The sequence below is a fragment of the Neomonachus schauinslandi genome, chromosome 11 (assembly GCF_002201575.2).
Source record: "Neomonachus schauinslandi chromosome 11, ASM220157v2, whole genome shotgun sequence".
NCBI lineage: Eukaryota > Metazoa > Chordata > Mammalia > Carnivora > Phocidae > Neomonachus > Neomonachus schauinslandi.
In genome coordinates this window covers 36,101,824-36,118,217 of record NC_058413.1, presented here as the reverse complement: position 1 = coordinate 36,118,217, position 16,394 = coordinate 36,101,824, and the positions used below count along the sequence as shown (strand labels likewise).

At 39.2% G+C, this 16,394-nt stretch overlaps 1 protein-coding gene across 1 annotated transcript in view; it reads left to right on the top strand.

Moving 5' to 3' along the window:
• The first annotated feature begins 1,065 nt into the window (after window positions 1-1,065).
• ANO5 (anoctamin 5) overlaps window positions 1,066-16,394 on the top strand; it is a 106,766-nt gene continuing 91,437 nt past the window's right edge. The window contains exon 1 of the mRNA XM_021685862.1: window positions 1,066-1,882. Within this exon, the coding sequence (XP_021541537.1) occupies window positions 1,066-1,882 (817 nt within the window). The remainder of the gene's footprint in view (window positions 1,883-16,394) is intronic.

The window sequence follows — 16,394 nt, the reverse complement described above, 5'->3', positions numbered from 1 at the left end:
CTAGTCTCAAATCGCTTGACCAGAACTGATGCCATTCCTAGAAGTTTAAATAGGGAACAGAGAGCATGGTATAGAAAAGGAAAGAAAGGAAGAAAAGAAGAAAGAAAAAGAAAATGAAAGAAAGAAGAGGAAAAAAAAGAAAAGAAAGAAGAAAAAAAAAATTTTCATTTGCACAGTTAACCGTGACCTTCACCAAAAACATTTCTTTCTAGGCCTGTTTCCTCACGTGTAAAAGGTAATTCTCAGTTCCAAAATGTCAATAGAAAAGAAAAGAAAAAAAAAGAATAGCATAAAAATGAAGAAAGGTCAAGTTTTCCCTGGTCATCTCCTCCTCATTCTTAAATCACCCCATCCCTGCCCCAAACTCAGTCACTCCCTTTTCAGCACTGTCAAGGCCTTCAGCTCAGACCACTACCGCACCCTCAGTTCACCGTCCCTCATCTATTTCCCCCCCTTAGACGATTAATTCTTATCTCCCAATTATTGGGGTGCTGGCAGTTGATAGGATCTCAACCACACAGGACCAGTTCAGAGGAGCCTGTGAAGAGTGGGGCCATTTACTCTGCTCGAGGCACTGAGGGACACTTTGAGGTGGAGCAGGGCTCAATGTAACATGGCTGAGTTCTGAGAGCAGCTGCATTTTAGCACATTATGCTACCACTCTACACTCCTCACAACACCCTGGGAGGTAGGTGCTGTTGTTCTTATTTTAAAGATGAGGCAACTGAAGCTTCTAGAGACTCGCACAATGCCGTCCAACTTTTAAGGGGCATTGCTTGAATTCGAACTCAGGTAAAAAATGTCTGACTTGTCCCCAACTGTATTAGAGAGAGATCGGGTTTAGCGCCCAGGAAGGAAGCCGGGCCAGGAGAAAAGACACGCGCGGCAGGTGGCAGAGGCGGAAGGGAGAGGCTGCAGGATCCTCGGAGACCCGCCCACGCGCCATCCTTAAAGCAGGGGCCCCCTTAAGGAAGGGGGGCTTTTCCTCACCCGACAAAAAATAACTCCTCAACTGGGAGGGGGTTCCCTCCGAGTGCCACCCGCGGAAGGCGGAGGGCTCGGCAGATGGAAGAGGAGCAGGCCGGTTGGCGGAGACCCGAGGAGGAGGGTTCGGAGAGATGGGAGGAGGCAGGCCGGGAGGACCAGCTGTCTTGGGTGTGGGCCAACCGGGTGGAAGGGGACCAGCAAGACCTGTTGATGGGGCTGAGCGGCCAGGAGAGCCGGGCGGCGGGGCCCGTGGGGGTCCCGGAGGCGGCGGGCCCCGAGGAGGCGGAGGAGCCGAGGCCCACGGGCTCGGGCGGCGGGAGCAGAGAGGGGTGGGCGGGCTGGGCGCCTGCCGAGCCGAGGGGCGGGGCGAGGGCGGCCCCCGAGGGAGCGGCGGCGGCGGGTCCGGAGGGAGGGAGGGGCGGAGAGGGGCGGGGAAAGAGGGACGGGGTGAAAGCGGAGGGGCAGTCCTGCGAGGCCGAGAGTATCCGCAAGCTAAGGGAGGAGTTGCGGAGCCGGGGCGTCCCGGAGCCCGGGAAGCTCCGGGAAAGGTACTGGGAGGGCACCCAGGAGCGCTACCGGGAGAGGGAGGTAAAGCGCAGGGCCAAAGGCACGAAGCAGGTCGAGAATAAGCACCGGCTGGAGAAGAAGCCCAACTGGCTGAAGGACCCGAGGCTGGTGGAGACCGAGGAGAAGGAGGTCCTCAGAGTGAAGACGGACGAAAACTTGACCAACTGGGTGTCGGGGCAGCAAAGCCAGCGGCCCACGATTCGAGTCAACGTCTACCCTAGACCTCACCTCCAGTCGCAGTGGTCCATCTGCCACCACTCGGTCGGTGTCATTAACGAGCTGGCGAAGATGGGCGACCCAAACGTCCTGGAAATGGTGCAGGAGGAAGGTAGGAGCCGGCGGACTCAGTGGCGCGGGGGAGGGTCGGGCAGGGCGCGCGGGGACCCCGGGGGACGTTGGCGGCCCTGCGGCCTGGATCCCGGGGACGTTCGCTGGGTGGCATGCCCTGCGCGAGACAGGGGCTGCAAGAGGAACAGTCCCAGCCCCGGCGGGTGGCTGGGTGTCGGCGCACCGTGATTTCCTCTGCTGCTCGCGCTAGCCGGGGACCTGCGTCCTGTGACCGCTGTGGTTCCGAGACCGCCCCCCTTGCTCCAGTGTGCGCCGCGGGGCGGTGGAATAACGCTGGGAGGCTAGGCGAGCGCGCTGGCCGCGGGAGCTGAGGCGCTCCGGCCTCAGACTCCCACGCGGAGCCGCCGCTTAGGGTGCGTGATAGCGGTCCCCTGTGTCGGGAGCTAGCCCTTGAGTTCTTTTGTCTCTCTTCATTTGCCGATTACTGCTCAAGCTTTGAGATCCTTGGTAATTATGCGAGGGGCGGACCCTAGGGTCGATCAGCTGGAGATTCTTGTGCACCTGGAAACGCTGCCGTTTTACTGGCTTTCATCGCGTCTTCACTTCCGTTGAGAAATATCTGTTCATTGTTTGCTAAGGCCGTGGCACAGACCTATGTTCTGTGGATCTGTTTTAGTACACACGTATGCTTAAGAATGCACGTATTTTTCTGCGACTGTCTCCGGGACTCTCAGTGACACTTCCCTCAGTGACACTCTCTTTTCATGTCTTGTTTGGTATTAGATCTGAACATGGAAACAGTTTTTCTAAGTGATGAAACACCTGAGTAATCTTAGCATTCAATCTTCAGAGGCACCAAGAAATACAATGCATGATTGCATCCGCCTCTCCTTTCTCAATAGCTTTATTGAGATGTAATTTAGATACCATAAGTCACCCATTTAAAGTATACAATTCAGTGCTTTTTTAGTGTATTTATAGAGTTTTGCAATCATCACCCCAAATAGAAACCTTAGCCTTCACTCCCCATCCCCCCATTCCCTACACTTAGCTCTAGGCAGTTACTAATCTATTTACTCTCCAGATGTACCTACTCTGGACATTTCCTATAAACAGACTCTTACAATATGTGGTCTTTTGTGACTGTCTTCTCTCTCTTACCATAATGTTTGTGAAGTTCATCCATGTTGTAATTTGCATCCTTCCTTTTTATTGCGATATAATACTCCATTGTTATAGATATGCCACATTTTATCCGGTCATCAACTGGAGGACATTGGGGTTGTTACATTTTTTTTTTCGTCACCACAGATAATGCTTCTCTGAAATTCGTGTACAAGTTTTTGCATGAACACACGTTTTCATTTTTCTTGGGTATATACCTAGGCCTGGAATTACTTGATTATATGGTAGCTTCATATTGACCATTTTGAGAAACTGCCAAACTGTTTTCCATTTTATAGTCCAACCAACAATATGTAAAGGTTACAATGTCTCCACATTCTCACAAACATTTGTTACTGTCTATTTTTTTTATTTATAGCCATCTACTGGTTGTGAAGTGCTATCTCTGTGGTTTTGATTTGCATTTTCCCAGCGCTTTTCCATTAAGTATCTTTCCCACTGCTTATTGGCCATTCATATATCTTCTTTGGTGAAATACCTACTTAAGTCCTTTGCTCATTTTAAAAATTAAATTGTCTTTATTATTGCATTCTAAGAGATCTTTATATATTCTCTGTGTATTATTTGCACATATTTTCTCCCATTCTGTGAGTTGTCTTTCCATGTTCTTGATAGTGTCACATAAAAGCAATTCCCTTTTCTTTAAATCAAAAAACAACTTAAGGTAGAAGGAAATAAAACTATTGAAAACTTTAAGGTTTGACTAATGGCTCTGCTAAATGATGCCATAAATTTATTTGTTAGTGAAAATGATTGGTTCATTATGCAAAGTGAAATGACTTTTAGATGTATAAAACTGAAAGTCCTTTTCTATACTTACTTAATGGTTTCCTGCTTTGCTGAGAATTACTTTCAGTTGTAATTTCAGTAGTCCGAAGGTCTTAATAGATATTTTTTTTCCACTTAAAACATTCAGTAAGTCATTATTATCAGTCTTTCTGAAGTAAAGCTATGAGACGGTACAGAAATATATTTTTTATTGAAGGAAGAGAGGAGGGGAAAATGTGGAGTATGCAACTTTCTGTGCATTATGAAGAAAAAATGTATCAATATGACATAACAGAGATTGACCATTATTCTCTTTCAGATGTTAGAAGTATGATCTAGTGTAGCCTCAGGATAATTTTGCTTACTAGAATGTATACTCAGATTAGTATTACTTCAGCCACGAGGTCATACTGCAGCTTAAGTCCATCTCAGGAAGACTTTTAGAACTTTTCCTGAACTAATTTGTTTTCCCTTTCCTTGGCAAAGACCTTTGTAACTTCTCTGTATTCCCTCTTAATATGATTGAAACTTCACCTCTGCTTTGGTGGAGGTAGGAGAAAAGGATATTGATGTGGAGTACCATATATTTGATGGTTGGGTCTGATGACTGCATCCAGTCCAAGTTCCTGTTTCCTGTTTTGTTCATGGATCCAGCATCCAAGCAGTGGAGGATTGGGGCATTGGTGAGAACAAGGCCTAAGGAGCAGGGTGGTTCTGGCCTCTCAGATGACTCTCAGTTTTCTAAATGTTTTTCGATATGTCAGTTATTTTGTGTGTTGGTTTTACTGCCCATTACAGAGACCCCTGTTATTACTGGAGTTGTATGAAAAGTGCATTAAAATGAGTGTGTATTTTTTAACATCAACAATCCAGTGGATTTTCAGAAGCCATTCTAAATATTCTAAATATATGTTTCTTCCTGGAGCTTAACGACACAGTATTAAAAACCAAAGTGTTCACTGAAGAAGGCTGAAAACGACTGGGTTGCACAGCATCCATTTTTAGGAGCTACTTTCATTTCTGTTTTTTAAAATGTAAACTAATGTCTTCGAGTAAATTTACTGATACAGGGAAGCCTGGATCTTGTATATTCTATGTTTCCTAAATCACCTTTGAAGAGGTAATAGGAGAAAGTTAAATGACTGATTTACATGTGATGAGATTTTTTTCCTAGAGCGAGAATGCTAACATTTTACCTTTTAGACATAATAGTTAATGAGGTATTTCTAGGATTTGTTACATTTTTTTAAATTTTCTTCAAAATCGAACACATAAGCAATCAATCTTCTCTAGTTAGCTATTTTCCTACTATCTAATAATTTTTAAAATGAATCGTAAAGACAAAGTGTAACTATATATATATATATTTTTAAAGATTTATTTATTTATTTTTGAGAGAGAGAGAGAAAGATAGAACGAGTGGGAGGGACAAAGGAGAAGGAGAGAGAATCTCAAGCAGGCTCTGCACTGAGCATGGAGCCTGATATAGGGCTCAGTCTCAGGACCCTGAGATCATGACCTGAGCGGGACCAAGAGTTGGTTGCTTAACCAACTGCACTACCCAGGCGCCCCAAGTGTAATAATATTTAAATAGTTATGTAAACAAATACTGCTAGTAAAATGTCAGTGTTGCTGAAATTGAAATATTGACTGGTTGACATTGTAAGGAAGTTGTGATTTGAAATATTCATTCTTTAGTTGATTTATGACATATTCAGCATGGCAAAAGACAGTTTTAAGGGCTTAACATTGGAAAAGGCACTTTTAAAATTGAATGTAAAGTTGCTCGAATCTTTACAACTGCATTAAGCATTGTATTTAGCCAGATCACCCTTCTTTTAGAAATGTGAATATTTGATTGCATGCATTTTGTTTTATGCTGCTGGAAGAGGTGTAAACTGAGAAGATCATTTGGTAAATGCAAGAGCTATTTTTGGGCTCAGGGTTTGTTGGAGTGTGTATTCTTAGCAATGTGCTTTCAGAGAAAACTCAAAGCTCAGTCTTTGGGCTGGCTTTACTTTCACTCGTATTTTATGATTCTCCGTAGCATTTGGTATTAAACCCTTCATATCTCTGATTTCTAGCCCATAGGAAGAGTATAATTATTTCCATTGATTTTAGAGGATGCTGAAGGAATGACAAGAGACTGACTTAGAGTTGTTGGCTTCAAATCCTGCCTCAGATATGTTTCTGTTTTGACAGAGGCTTGGTGATTATGTGTAGTTATGACAACTTCATACTTTGTGAGTGTGACAGTTTGTCTATGTCTCTGGCATGTGCAAGCATCTAATTGTGCCTGTGTGTGTCAGAGAGAGAGCTAGTGAGCACTATGTGTGAGAAGGGGCACAGAGTGTGAAGAAACACGTCCGTTTTTTCTAATCTTTCTGCTTTTCAGAAAAGGGGACAATTTACTGTGTCCCACCTGGCTCTCAGGGGGCTTGCCCTCTCATGGAGGGTGATATAATTGGGCTGGGTACCTAGAGAGGGCACCATTCCGGTTGGTACCGGAGCAGGTAGGAGACCAACACAGGGACAGATAAGGAGGTTTCAGACCAGCACTGAAAGGAGGATGTCAGAACGGATACGGTGTGAAAAACGAGCAATAGTTAGCCAAGGAAGAAGGCAATTGTTAGTTCTAAGGAAGGGCAGCAGCAAGTTGAAAGGGAAAAGGGTAAGAGAGAATTAGTAGGGGTAGGAAATAATCTGGAGGAACTGTGTTGTCCCTTTTCCAAATTCTCAAATAAACATTGCATCCAGCTCTGATAGCAATTTGAAAACATTGTTTTCAATGAGTTGTTTTATGTTAAATGCAGCAAAAATGCTAAGGGGAAGGAAGGGTTAGTGCTTACAGATTTTCAACTCTCTCTTCTAAAAAACAATTCTAAAATACTCTATAGTCCTCGCTTAAGACTTGCACTTCTTTCCTCTGTACTGGGAACAGTTCCTCTGCATAATGACTGTTTTTGTTCTCAAGAAAATAAAAGCCTCCCCTAAGTCAGCATTCAAGTACCATGCATTGAAAGACAAAGCGTGTATTCCTTGGAATCCTATTTTTTACGTACATATTAGAAGAGTTTGCTAGATTGGTTTTATTCTCATTCGAAAATCCAATGAGAATTGGTGGCCGTATTGTGCACTTTTGAGCTGTACATCTAGACAGTATTCATGGGTAAAACCCTTTGCTGATGGTACTGGACCATGTTTTATATTTTTCAAATAATCTTTACTTATATTTTTAGTCTTTTAGATGAGAAAGCCTGTACTCGGAAAAATTAAGTGATACAGCTATAGCCAAATTTGTTTAGTTTTCATGCTTTGCTTGCTATAACTATTAACTTTTTAATAGCAGACCCTGCAACAAAAAAGATCTGAATACAAAAGAAATTCTTTCATCTTTATTTTGACACTCGAATTTATCTCAAAGAATTTAAGTTTTGAAAATCAATAATAGGATATATCCTAATAATAATAACAATATCAACAAAAGTAACTAACACTCATTGACCTCTGCGCCCATGGCTGCATGAAGCACTTTACATGCATTGTCTCATTTAATGCTTGCACAAACCTGATAAGGTAGACATTAGTGTCATTTATATGATTCTTGAGAACTTGCAATTCATGCATAGAAGTTGCAAGGAAGGCTGAGAAATGTGCTTTTTGTTTTGTTTTGTTTTTGTTTTTGCTAGAGCACATTGCTTTACCAATAATTAGGGTTTTGTTAGTAAAGAGGAAGGAGGAGAAAGTATATTTGTCGGCAGCCAGTGGTAGACTCTCCTGTATTTGCCCACTGTTAATAATCTTACCCATTTTATTAAATAGAATCTTCTCAAATTGCCCAAACCTAGGAGAGTCCTCAATCTTAGTTCCTCAACTTGCACATCTGAAATTTGACAGCAGTTTATTTCAAATGTTTACATAAGTGTCTGTAAGCCATTGATATGTCTTTATACACACTTGCCCCCATTGCAGCCCAGCCAGCCACACCTCCTTCCTGGTTTACTGGTTTACTGCAGCAACTCCTGATTTGTCTCTTGGCTCGGTCTCTCCCCCTTCCTTTTAACCCATTCTTCCCTGAAGGACCTGTGCTTTTCATACAATGTAAATGTAAATACGACTTAACAGCTTTTTTGTGGGGGGCACCTGGGTGGCTCAGTTGGCTAAGCATCCTACTCTTGATCTCAGCCCAGGTCTTGATCTCAGGGTCATGAGTTGAAGCCCTGTATTGGGCTCTATCTACCCTGGGCATGGAGCCTACTTAAAAAAATAAAAAAATAAAGCTTTTTTTGTGGCTTACTATTTTACTTAGAAAAAAATCCAGGTATACAAAGTCTTCCACAAACTGTCCCGTGCTCCGAGTCTCTCTGTTCTGTCCTGCCCCTCTACCATTTACTTACTTGTTTCCAGCTTGACCTTCACTGCTTTGAACACCTCAAAACCATTCCTGCCTTACAGCCTTTATGTGTTCTCACATGGCTTGAATGCCCTCAACTTTCAGATCTCAGTATATATATTCCTGCCTCAGAGAGATTTTCTGATTTTCTCATATCTAAACTACTCCCCTGACCAGCTCTGTTTATAGCATTTATCTCAAGTTTTGGTCTGCTTCCTCTACAGAACTGTAAATTTCTTAACAATGGAGAATCAACAAATGTTAGCCATTATCACATTATTACCATTGTTATATTAACGATCCAGTATCAAGAACTGTTAAAGGTCTGAGATTTTACTATAGCTGGAGGTTAACAGAATATCCCGTTACAGTTTCATGGATACTGGTAGAAGACATAAGACACATGGCTCAGAGACAAAGGACAGTTTATTACTCACAGCATTAATAGTAGCCAGAGTGGCAGGATTTTTTGCCCATTTCTTGGCCCAGTTTGCCAAAAATCAATGCAAAGAGGCCCAGAAAATACCTGCAGATGTGGTGGGTTGCAATACAGGAGAGCAGTCTCAAGTTAAGGAACTTGAGTCTTTTGTACTGGTCAGTAATTAGTCTTCTGTTTGCTCTGGACGGAGACACTGTAATAGTCCCGGACTGTGAGCAAACCTGCCCTTTGCTACAGAAGGAGATGCTGTATCTTCCAAGGGTGTTCACTCACCCAAGATCCTTGAAAAGATAATCCAGAACAAATGGCAGTCAGTGTCTCACTAGCAAGATATGCAGAAATGTGAGTGACCCAAGGAGAATTGTCTCCAAACAATATCTGCCTCTGAGTATTCATTCCTAAGTAACATCCTTGGGTTTTGCATAGTTATCTTTATATAAGTGAAATATTAAAGTTTCTACCCTCCCCTTTTTTTTTGCTAAATAATATTCTTTGGAGAGTTATCCATCTTTTTGCATGTAATTGAAATTCATTCAATTTTGTTACTAGATACAGTATGTGGTATTATTATATATATTATTGGCCATAATACCACATAATTGTTTTTATCCGTTTTACTATTTCTGGATATTTGAGATGATTTTGGTTTCCTAGTTATTCCTAGAAATGCTTTTATGAACATTCTTGTACATTCCCATAATGCCTGTATTTCTTTTGAGTTTATACCTAAGATAGCACTTCTCAAACTTTTTGATCTCAGGACCTCTTTATACTTTAAACAATTATTAGGAACCTCAAAGAACTTTTGTTTATGTGAGTTATGTCTATTGTTATTCACCAGGGATATCCACTTTTACCCCTTCTATTAAAAATAGTACTGGAAGTTCTAGCCTGACCACTTGGGCAAGAAAAAGAAATAAAAGGCTTCCACACCAGAAAAGAAGAATTAAAATTCTCTCTATTCACAGATGATATGATCTTTTATGTAGAAAACCCTAAAAAGTCCCCCCCAAAACCTGTTAGAACCTGTAAATGCATTTATAAAAGTAGACTACAAAGTCACTACACAAAAACCAGTTAAATTTTTGTACACTAACAATGAACAATCTGAAAAGGAAATTGAGAAAAAAATTCTATTTATAGAATAAGAGACATATCTACAAAAAGGTTGCTACAGCTAATGTCAAAAAAATTACTGCCTTCTAGGATTTTTATGGTTTCAGGTCTGACATTTAGGTCTTTAATCCAGGAGTGCACTTGTTGTGATGAGCACTGGGTGATGTATGGAACTGTTGAGTTATTATATTGTACACATGAAACTAATATAATACTGTATGTTAACTAACTGAAATTAAAATGAAAACTTAAAAAAAGAACAAGATATTTAAGAATTAACCAAAGATTGCATGACTTATATAAATAAAACTACAAAACATTACTGAAAAAAAAAATGCAAACATACCTTATGTTCATATTTTGGAGACTTAATATTAATAAGATGTCAGTACTAACCAAAGTGATCATAGATTCAGTGCAGTCCCTATCAAAATTCCAATGATGTTTTTTGCAGAAATAGAAAAAGCCATCCTAAAATTCATATGAACTCTCAAGGGATGCTGAATAGACAATCAATCTTAAAACAGAAGAATAAAGCTGGAAGATTCACACTTCCTGATCTCCAAAATTACTACAGAGCTACAGTAATAAAAACAGTGTAGAACTGGCATGAAGACAGATACAAACCAATGGAATAGAATAGAAAGCCCAGAAATAAACTCTCACATATATGGTCAAGTGATTTCTTTACAATGGTGCTAAGACCATTCAATGGGGAAAGGACAGTCTTTTCATCAGATGGTGCTGGGAAATTTGGGTACCCACATACAAAAGAATGAAATTGGACCCTTACCTATGACCATATATAAAAATTAACTCAAAATGGAATTAAACCTAAATGTAAGACCTAAAACTATCAACCTCTTAGGAGAAAAGAGAGCAGCAGTTTCATAATGTTGGATTTGGCAGTGGTCTCTTGGATATGACACCAAAAGCACATGTAAGAAAAGAAAAATAGACAAAATGACCTCATGAATATTAAAAATAATGTGCATCAAAAAACACCATAAACAGACTAAAAAGGCAAACCACAGAATGGGAGAAAATGTTTCCAAATCATGTATCTGATTCAGAATATATAGAGTACTCCTGAAACTCAACAAAGAAAAGTCTGATTAAAAAACAGGCATAGGATTTGGATACACATTTCTCTTAAGAAGGTATAAAAATGGCCAATAAGAACATGAAAAGATGCCCAATAGCATAATCATTAGGGAAGTGCAAATCAAAACTAAAGTGAGCTACCACCTCAAACCCCTTAAAATGGCCACTATCAAAAAAACAAAAAATAACAAGATTTGATGAGGATGTGGAGTAATTTGAATCTTTATGCACTGTTGAGAATGTATAATGGTAGAATTGCTGTGGAAAACAATATGGCGGTTCCTCAGAAAATTAAAAATTGAATTGCCATATGATCCAGCAATTCCACTTTTAGGTATCTGTTCAAAATAATTGAAAGGAAGATTTCAAAGAGATATTTATACAGCCATGTTGATAGCAGCATTATTCATAATAGCTAAAATGTGGAAACAATCCAACTGTTCATTAACAGATGAATGGATAAATAAAATGTGGTATACACATACAGTAGAATATTGTGCAGCCTTAAAAAGGAAGGACATATGCTACAACACTGGTGAACCTTGAGGACATTATGCTAGGTGAAATAAACCATTCACACAATGACAAATTCTGTATGATTCCACTTTTATGAGGTACATAGGGTAGTCAAAACCATAGAGACAGAAAGTAGAATGGTGGTTGCCAGGGACTGGAGGAGAGGAGAATGAGGAGTTATTGTTAATGGGTATTGTGTTTCGGTTTTACAAGATGTAAGAGTTCTGGAGATAGATGGTGGTGATGGTTGCTCAATATTATGAATATATTTAATGCCTTTGCACAGTACACTTAAAAATGGTTGGATGGTAAAGTTTGTTATGTGTATTTTACACAATAAAAAATGGAGAAAGAAGAGCAAAAAAGAAAGAAAGAAAAAAGAAACAGAAAAAGGTTTACAAATGGTAGATTTATATTTTCTATATTTTCAGAATATATATGAATACTTCCTAAGATTACAGTTACTGTGGATGGCCCTTTATTCCATTCCCACTGTGATTTTCTCCAAAAAGTGTTTTTATATAGAAAGATTTTGACTTGAGAAGTATTTCTCGGTGTTTCTCCAACGTGGAATCACTAGAGAATAAGAATCTTCTACGTTTAATATTTTTTTTTTTAGCATTAGAAACTTATTTGAAGATGTATTTCAGTCCAAATGACTCAACACGTAACTATCACAAAGATCCCTGTGTATGAGGAAAGTCATTTAGCCTGTTTAGAACTGGTGGTGTCCTTCAGTGCTTTCCTTGCAGACAGTTTGGTTCAATTCCAGGGAAACACGCCAACAGAATATTAAACCTTATGCACTGAAAACTAAGAGGTAGCAATGGACATCCCTATTGGATGCTTTCCTCTATCCAGTTTTGAGGCTACAGATTAATAACTGCATTTATTAGAGTTAATTTTATTTCTTAGTGGGAGACATTATATCCTACACACCAGTGTTTGCTTTTCCCCTAGGTTATAGACAGTTTTTGGTGCTGACTTATACTGGCAGCTATTTTGAACAACTTAGCTCCAGGGAGGTCTTGGATATTTCCTTTCAGTATTTTTTCTTCTAACTTTTTTGTTTGATTTTGGAATTTCTGTATTCTCCTCATGCAGACTTCTAACCTATTCTGATCAGTTGGTCATTCTAACTTGTTTTTTCCTTTCTTATTTATTTAGAGAGAATATCCAATATAGAAACAGAATATGTTTTCGGAATGAATGAGGTAAGTTAAATGTATATGTATTAGTTTCCAATAAGTCAGAACAGAAAATCGAGACAAGGCTACAAATGTACTTTGTCTGAATACTTAGTACTTCATTATTTACTCATACTACATTCTTTTTATTTTGTCCTCTAATCTATTCATGTTTTTGGTAAGGAAAGCAAATTCCATGTTTCATGCAGATTTAATACTCGATCTTTCTAGATGCGATAAGGGAGCAAATATACGTTTGGATTTCTTTTGAGGCTCCCTGTGAAACAAACTCAGATATGCTGAGTCTTGGTGTGTAAGAGAAAAGTATTTGGCTTAACGCTTTGCTGGAGTGTTATGAGGGTGGGATATGTGACAGCTTTTTATGTTACACTTACTGGTATGTGAGGAGTGCTTATTGATGACTAAAATACAGTTCTAGTGACTCAACTCCAATTAAATACATATATTAAATGAAATAATAGTAAAATTAAATACAAGTTGTAAAAATAAGAACTTAACTAAAGGCCTTATTTTATTTATATAAACTTGCAAAAAGATACTAAAAATTTACATTTCTTGTATACAGAGTATAAGCATTCTAAAGATATTTCGGGTAAGAGAATCTTTCTGGTAGGCTCTAGTTGACACAAAAGCACTCACAGAGGTAGATTTTTTTGAGTTGGGTTAGGGGTGTCCAGCCAGATAGAAAAAAAGTTCTTTAAAAATAGATAGATTTTTAGGAATAACTGAAATTCCCACCCTAGAAAACAACCCACCAGATAGACTGGCTAGATAAGCTGGCTGACTTAAAATTTGCAGAAGTTCTGGGATTCCTTTAAAACCTGTGATCAAAATGCTGAGAGAAATAGAATATGACAGCCAAGGGGACTATGAAAATCATTTAGTTCAGTGATTTTTACAATGCAGTTTGTAGACGACCTGAATAACAATTATATTAAAAAATTTCTTAAAAATGTGGACTCCTGGGTCCAATCTGCTAATCGTATTCTTGGGGAATAAGGTTATAGAGTCATGATTTAAAAATAACACCCCCAAGTGATCTTTATTGCTACTGAAGTTTGAAAACCACTGTCATAAAGCAGAGTCTCCACAACTTAAAGTGATGTAATATGACACAGGGAACATGTTTATTAAATGAGTAAGTGAATCAAGGTAACTATGTAAAAAATTTGTATGTCTTGGAGTGGACTGAAGAAAAAGTTATCATATGGGATTTATTGATCCAATTTAAATGGTAATAAATACATTGTCATTTTCATGTTGTTCATATTGACATAATAGTAATATACTCCACACAGATCTCTATATGCTTGCTCAAGTTAACTTCAATTCCAGTTCATTTCTTTGCTTTTGTGTGTATCTTTCATATATATATGTATATATATATACATATACATACACACACACACTGTAGACGTAAACTTCTTTCATATATATATGTATATATATATATATGTATATATATACATATACATGCACACACACACTGTAGACGTAAACTTCTGTAATAGAAAAACAATTTCATCAAGTCATATTTGTTCTGTTCCTTATCTCTTTGCATATTTAAAAAGCAATGGATATTACTTCCTTGCTTTCAACCTTGGATAGGCCTTCATTTGAAACAATTTTGCTTAGATTTTTAAGGCTTTACATTTGACTTACCTTTTTTCATATAAAGTATTTTGGAGTAAAAACAGCATCTCTCTGAAACATAGTTGAAGAATGCCTAATAAAGTTTGGAATTATTAAGTGGATATTTTATTGAATTAATCCATTGAAAAGTGACTGTAGCTTTTGCTTCCAGAAAGAGGAGTAGAAGAAATGTTCCCTGTTCTTTCTGCTAAGTACTACTAAAAACCCTGGACATTATATATAAAACAAGAAGACTCTGAAAGTTAGAGAGAAGAAGAAAACTGTCTAGTGACCTCAGGACCCAAGGAACAACACTAAAGTTAGTTCCCTAGGTTTTCTGTTTGCTTTATCTAGTACAGACTGGGTGTAGGAGAGGCCAGCAAGTGCAGAAATGCTAATTGGCCCAGACAAAGCACCAAGAAAAGCCTATTTTCTTTCAGTGATGGACCAGAAAAAGGGTGACCTAGGAATACAGAGAACGTTTAATCAATGACTGTTTTTGTAGCCAAACACTACAGGAAAAACAACAACAACAACAACAACAACAACATAGTCCTACCATCATCCCCTCCAAAAGAGCTGACATGAGGAGACTAGGCATTAACCCCTGTCTGGTGATAATAGGATGCCCCAACTCCTCCTAGAGTTTGTGTCAAAGAATTCTGAGTGGGGAGCCAGGACTTTCATTCCCACTGGATGCTAACATGTCTGTCTCTCACAATCCCCTGCATGATGTCAGTGGAGACCATGTAAGCAGCGTAGACTTCCACTTTCAGCAGTAGTAATAAGGTGCCCAACCCTTTTCTGCTGGATTGGTATCAGAGGTAGCCCAATGGAGAGCCAGTGGTTTCACCATTATCTCGGAGAAAAACCACCTCATACCACTCCCTGATAGCGAAGGCCATGTGGGGAACAGGAGGAGGCACCCTTGCCCTTTCTAGCCAGCTTGGGATCAGTGAAGGTCTAATGGTAAGTTTGAACTCCCCACACCAGCCATCATTAATGAGAAACACTTCCACCACCTTACCACCCCCTCATGTCCACAGAGGCTGAGTGGGGAACCTGGACTTCTACCTGCATCAGATGGTGAGGCATCATCCCACTTAGCCCACCAGAGTAGTATCAGAGGAGACTTAATAAAACATAAGGTTTAAATAAAATCTAGACTCATAACATAAAACTCTAAAGTCCAGATTTCTAGAGAAAAATCACATGTAATACGAAGAACCAGAAGGGGATATCAACTTGAATGAGAAGACAAATACCAATGCTGAGGTGACATGGATGTTAGAATTATTTAGATAAGGATTGTAAAGCAACTATCATAATAATGCTTCAATGAGTATTTGTGAACATTCTTTGAACAAATAAAAAAAATAGAAAGTCTCACCAAAAAAAAAAAAGAGAAAAAAGAAATAGAAATTTTAAAGAAGAACATAATGGAAAGCTTAAAACTGAAAAATAGAATAACTGAAATAAAAAAAACTCAACAGCAAAGTGGAAAGGATAAAAGAAAGAATCACTGAATTTGGAGATAGAATAGAAATTTTTGTCAAATGACCTAAACCTACAGATTCAAGAAGCTGAAGGAATCACAGAAATAAATAAACCCAAAGAAATTCACACCAATTCACAAAACTAGATACAAGAAAAAGAAAATTTTGAAGGCAGTGCGAGAGAAACAACGTCTTAACCATAGGGGAACAGTAATTAAAATGACAGTAGATTTCTCATCAGAAACCATGGAGGCTGAAAGAACTGGTACACATGTTTTTTTGTTTTGTTTTTTTTTTTTAAAGATTTTATTTATTTATTTGAGACAGAGAGAATGAGAGGGAGGAGGGTCAGAGGGAGAAGCAGACTCACTGCTGAGCAGCGAGCCTGATGCAGGACTCGATCCAGGGACTCCAGGATCATGACCTGAGCCGAAGGCAGTCACTTAACCAACTGAGCCACCCAGGTGCCCGGTACACATGTTTTTTCAAGTGCTAGAAAGAAAGAAACAAAGACGAAAAGAAAAAAGCCAATCCAGAATTCTATAGCCAATGAGACTATCCTTAGGAATGAGCAAGACATTCTCAAGTGAAGGAAGACTGAAGAAATTTTTCACCAGTGCATCTACCTTAACAGATTGACCAAAGGAAGTTCTCTAACAGAAAATAGAAAGAATTTTGTAACATGAGGAAGGAGG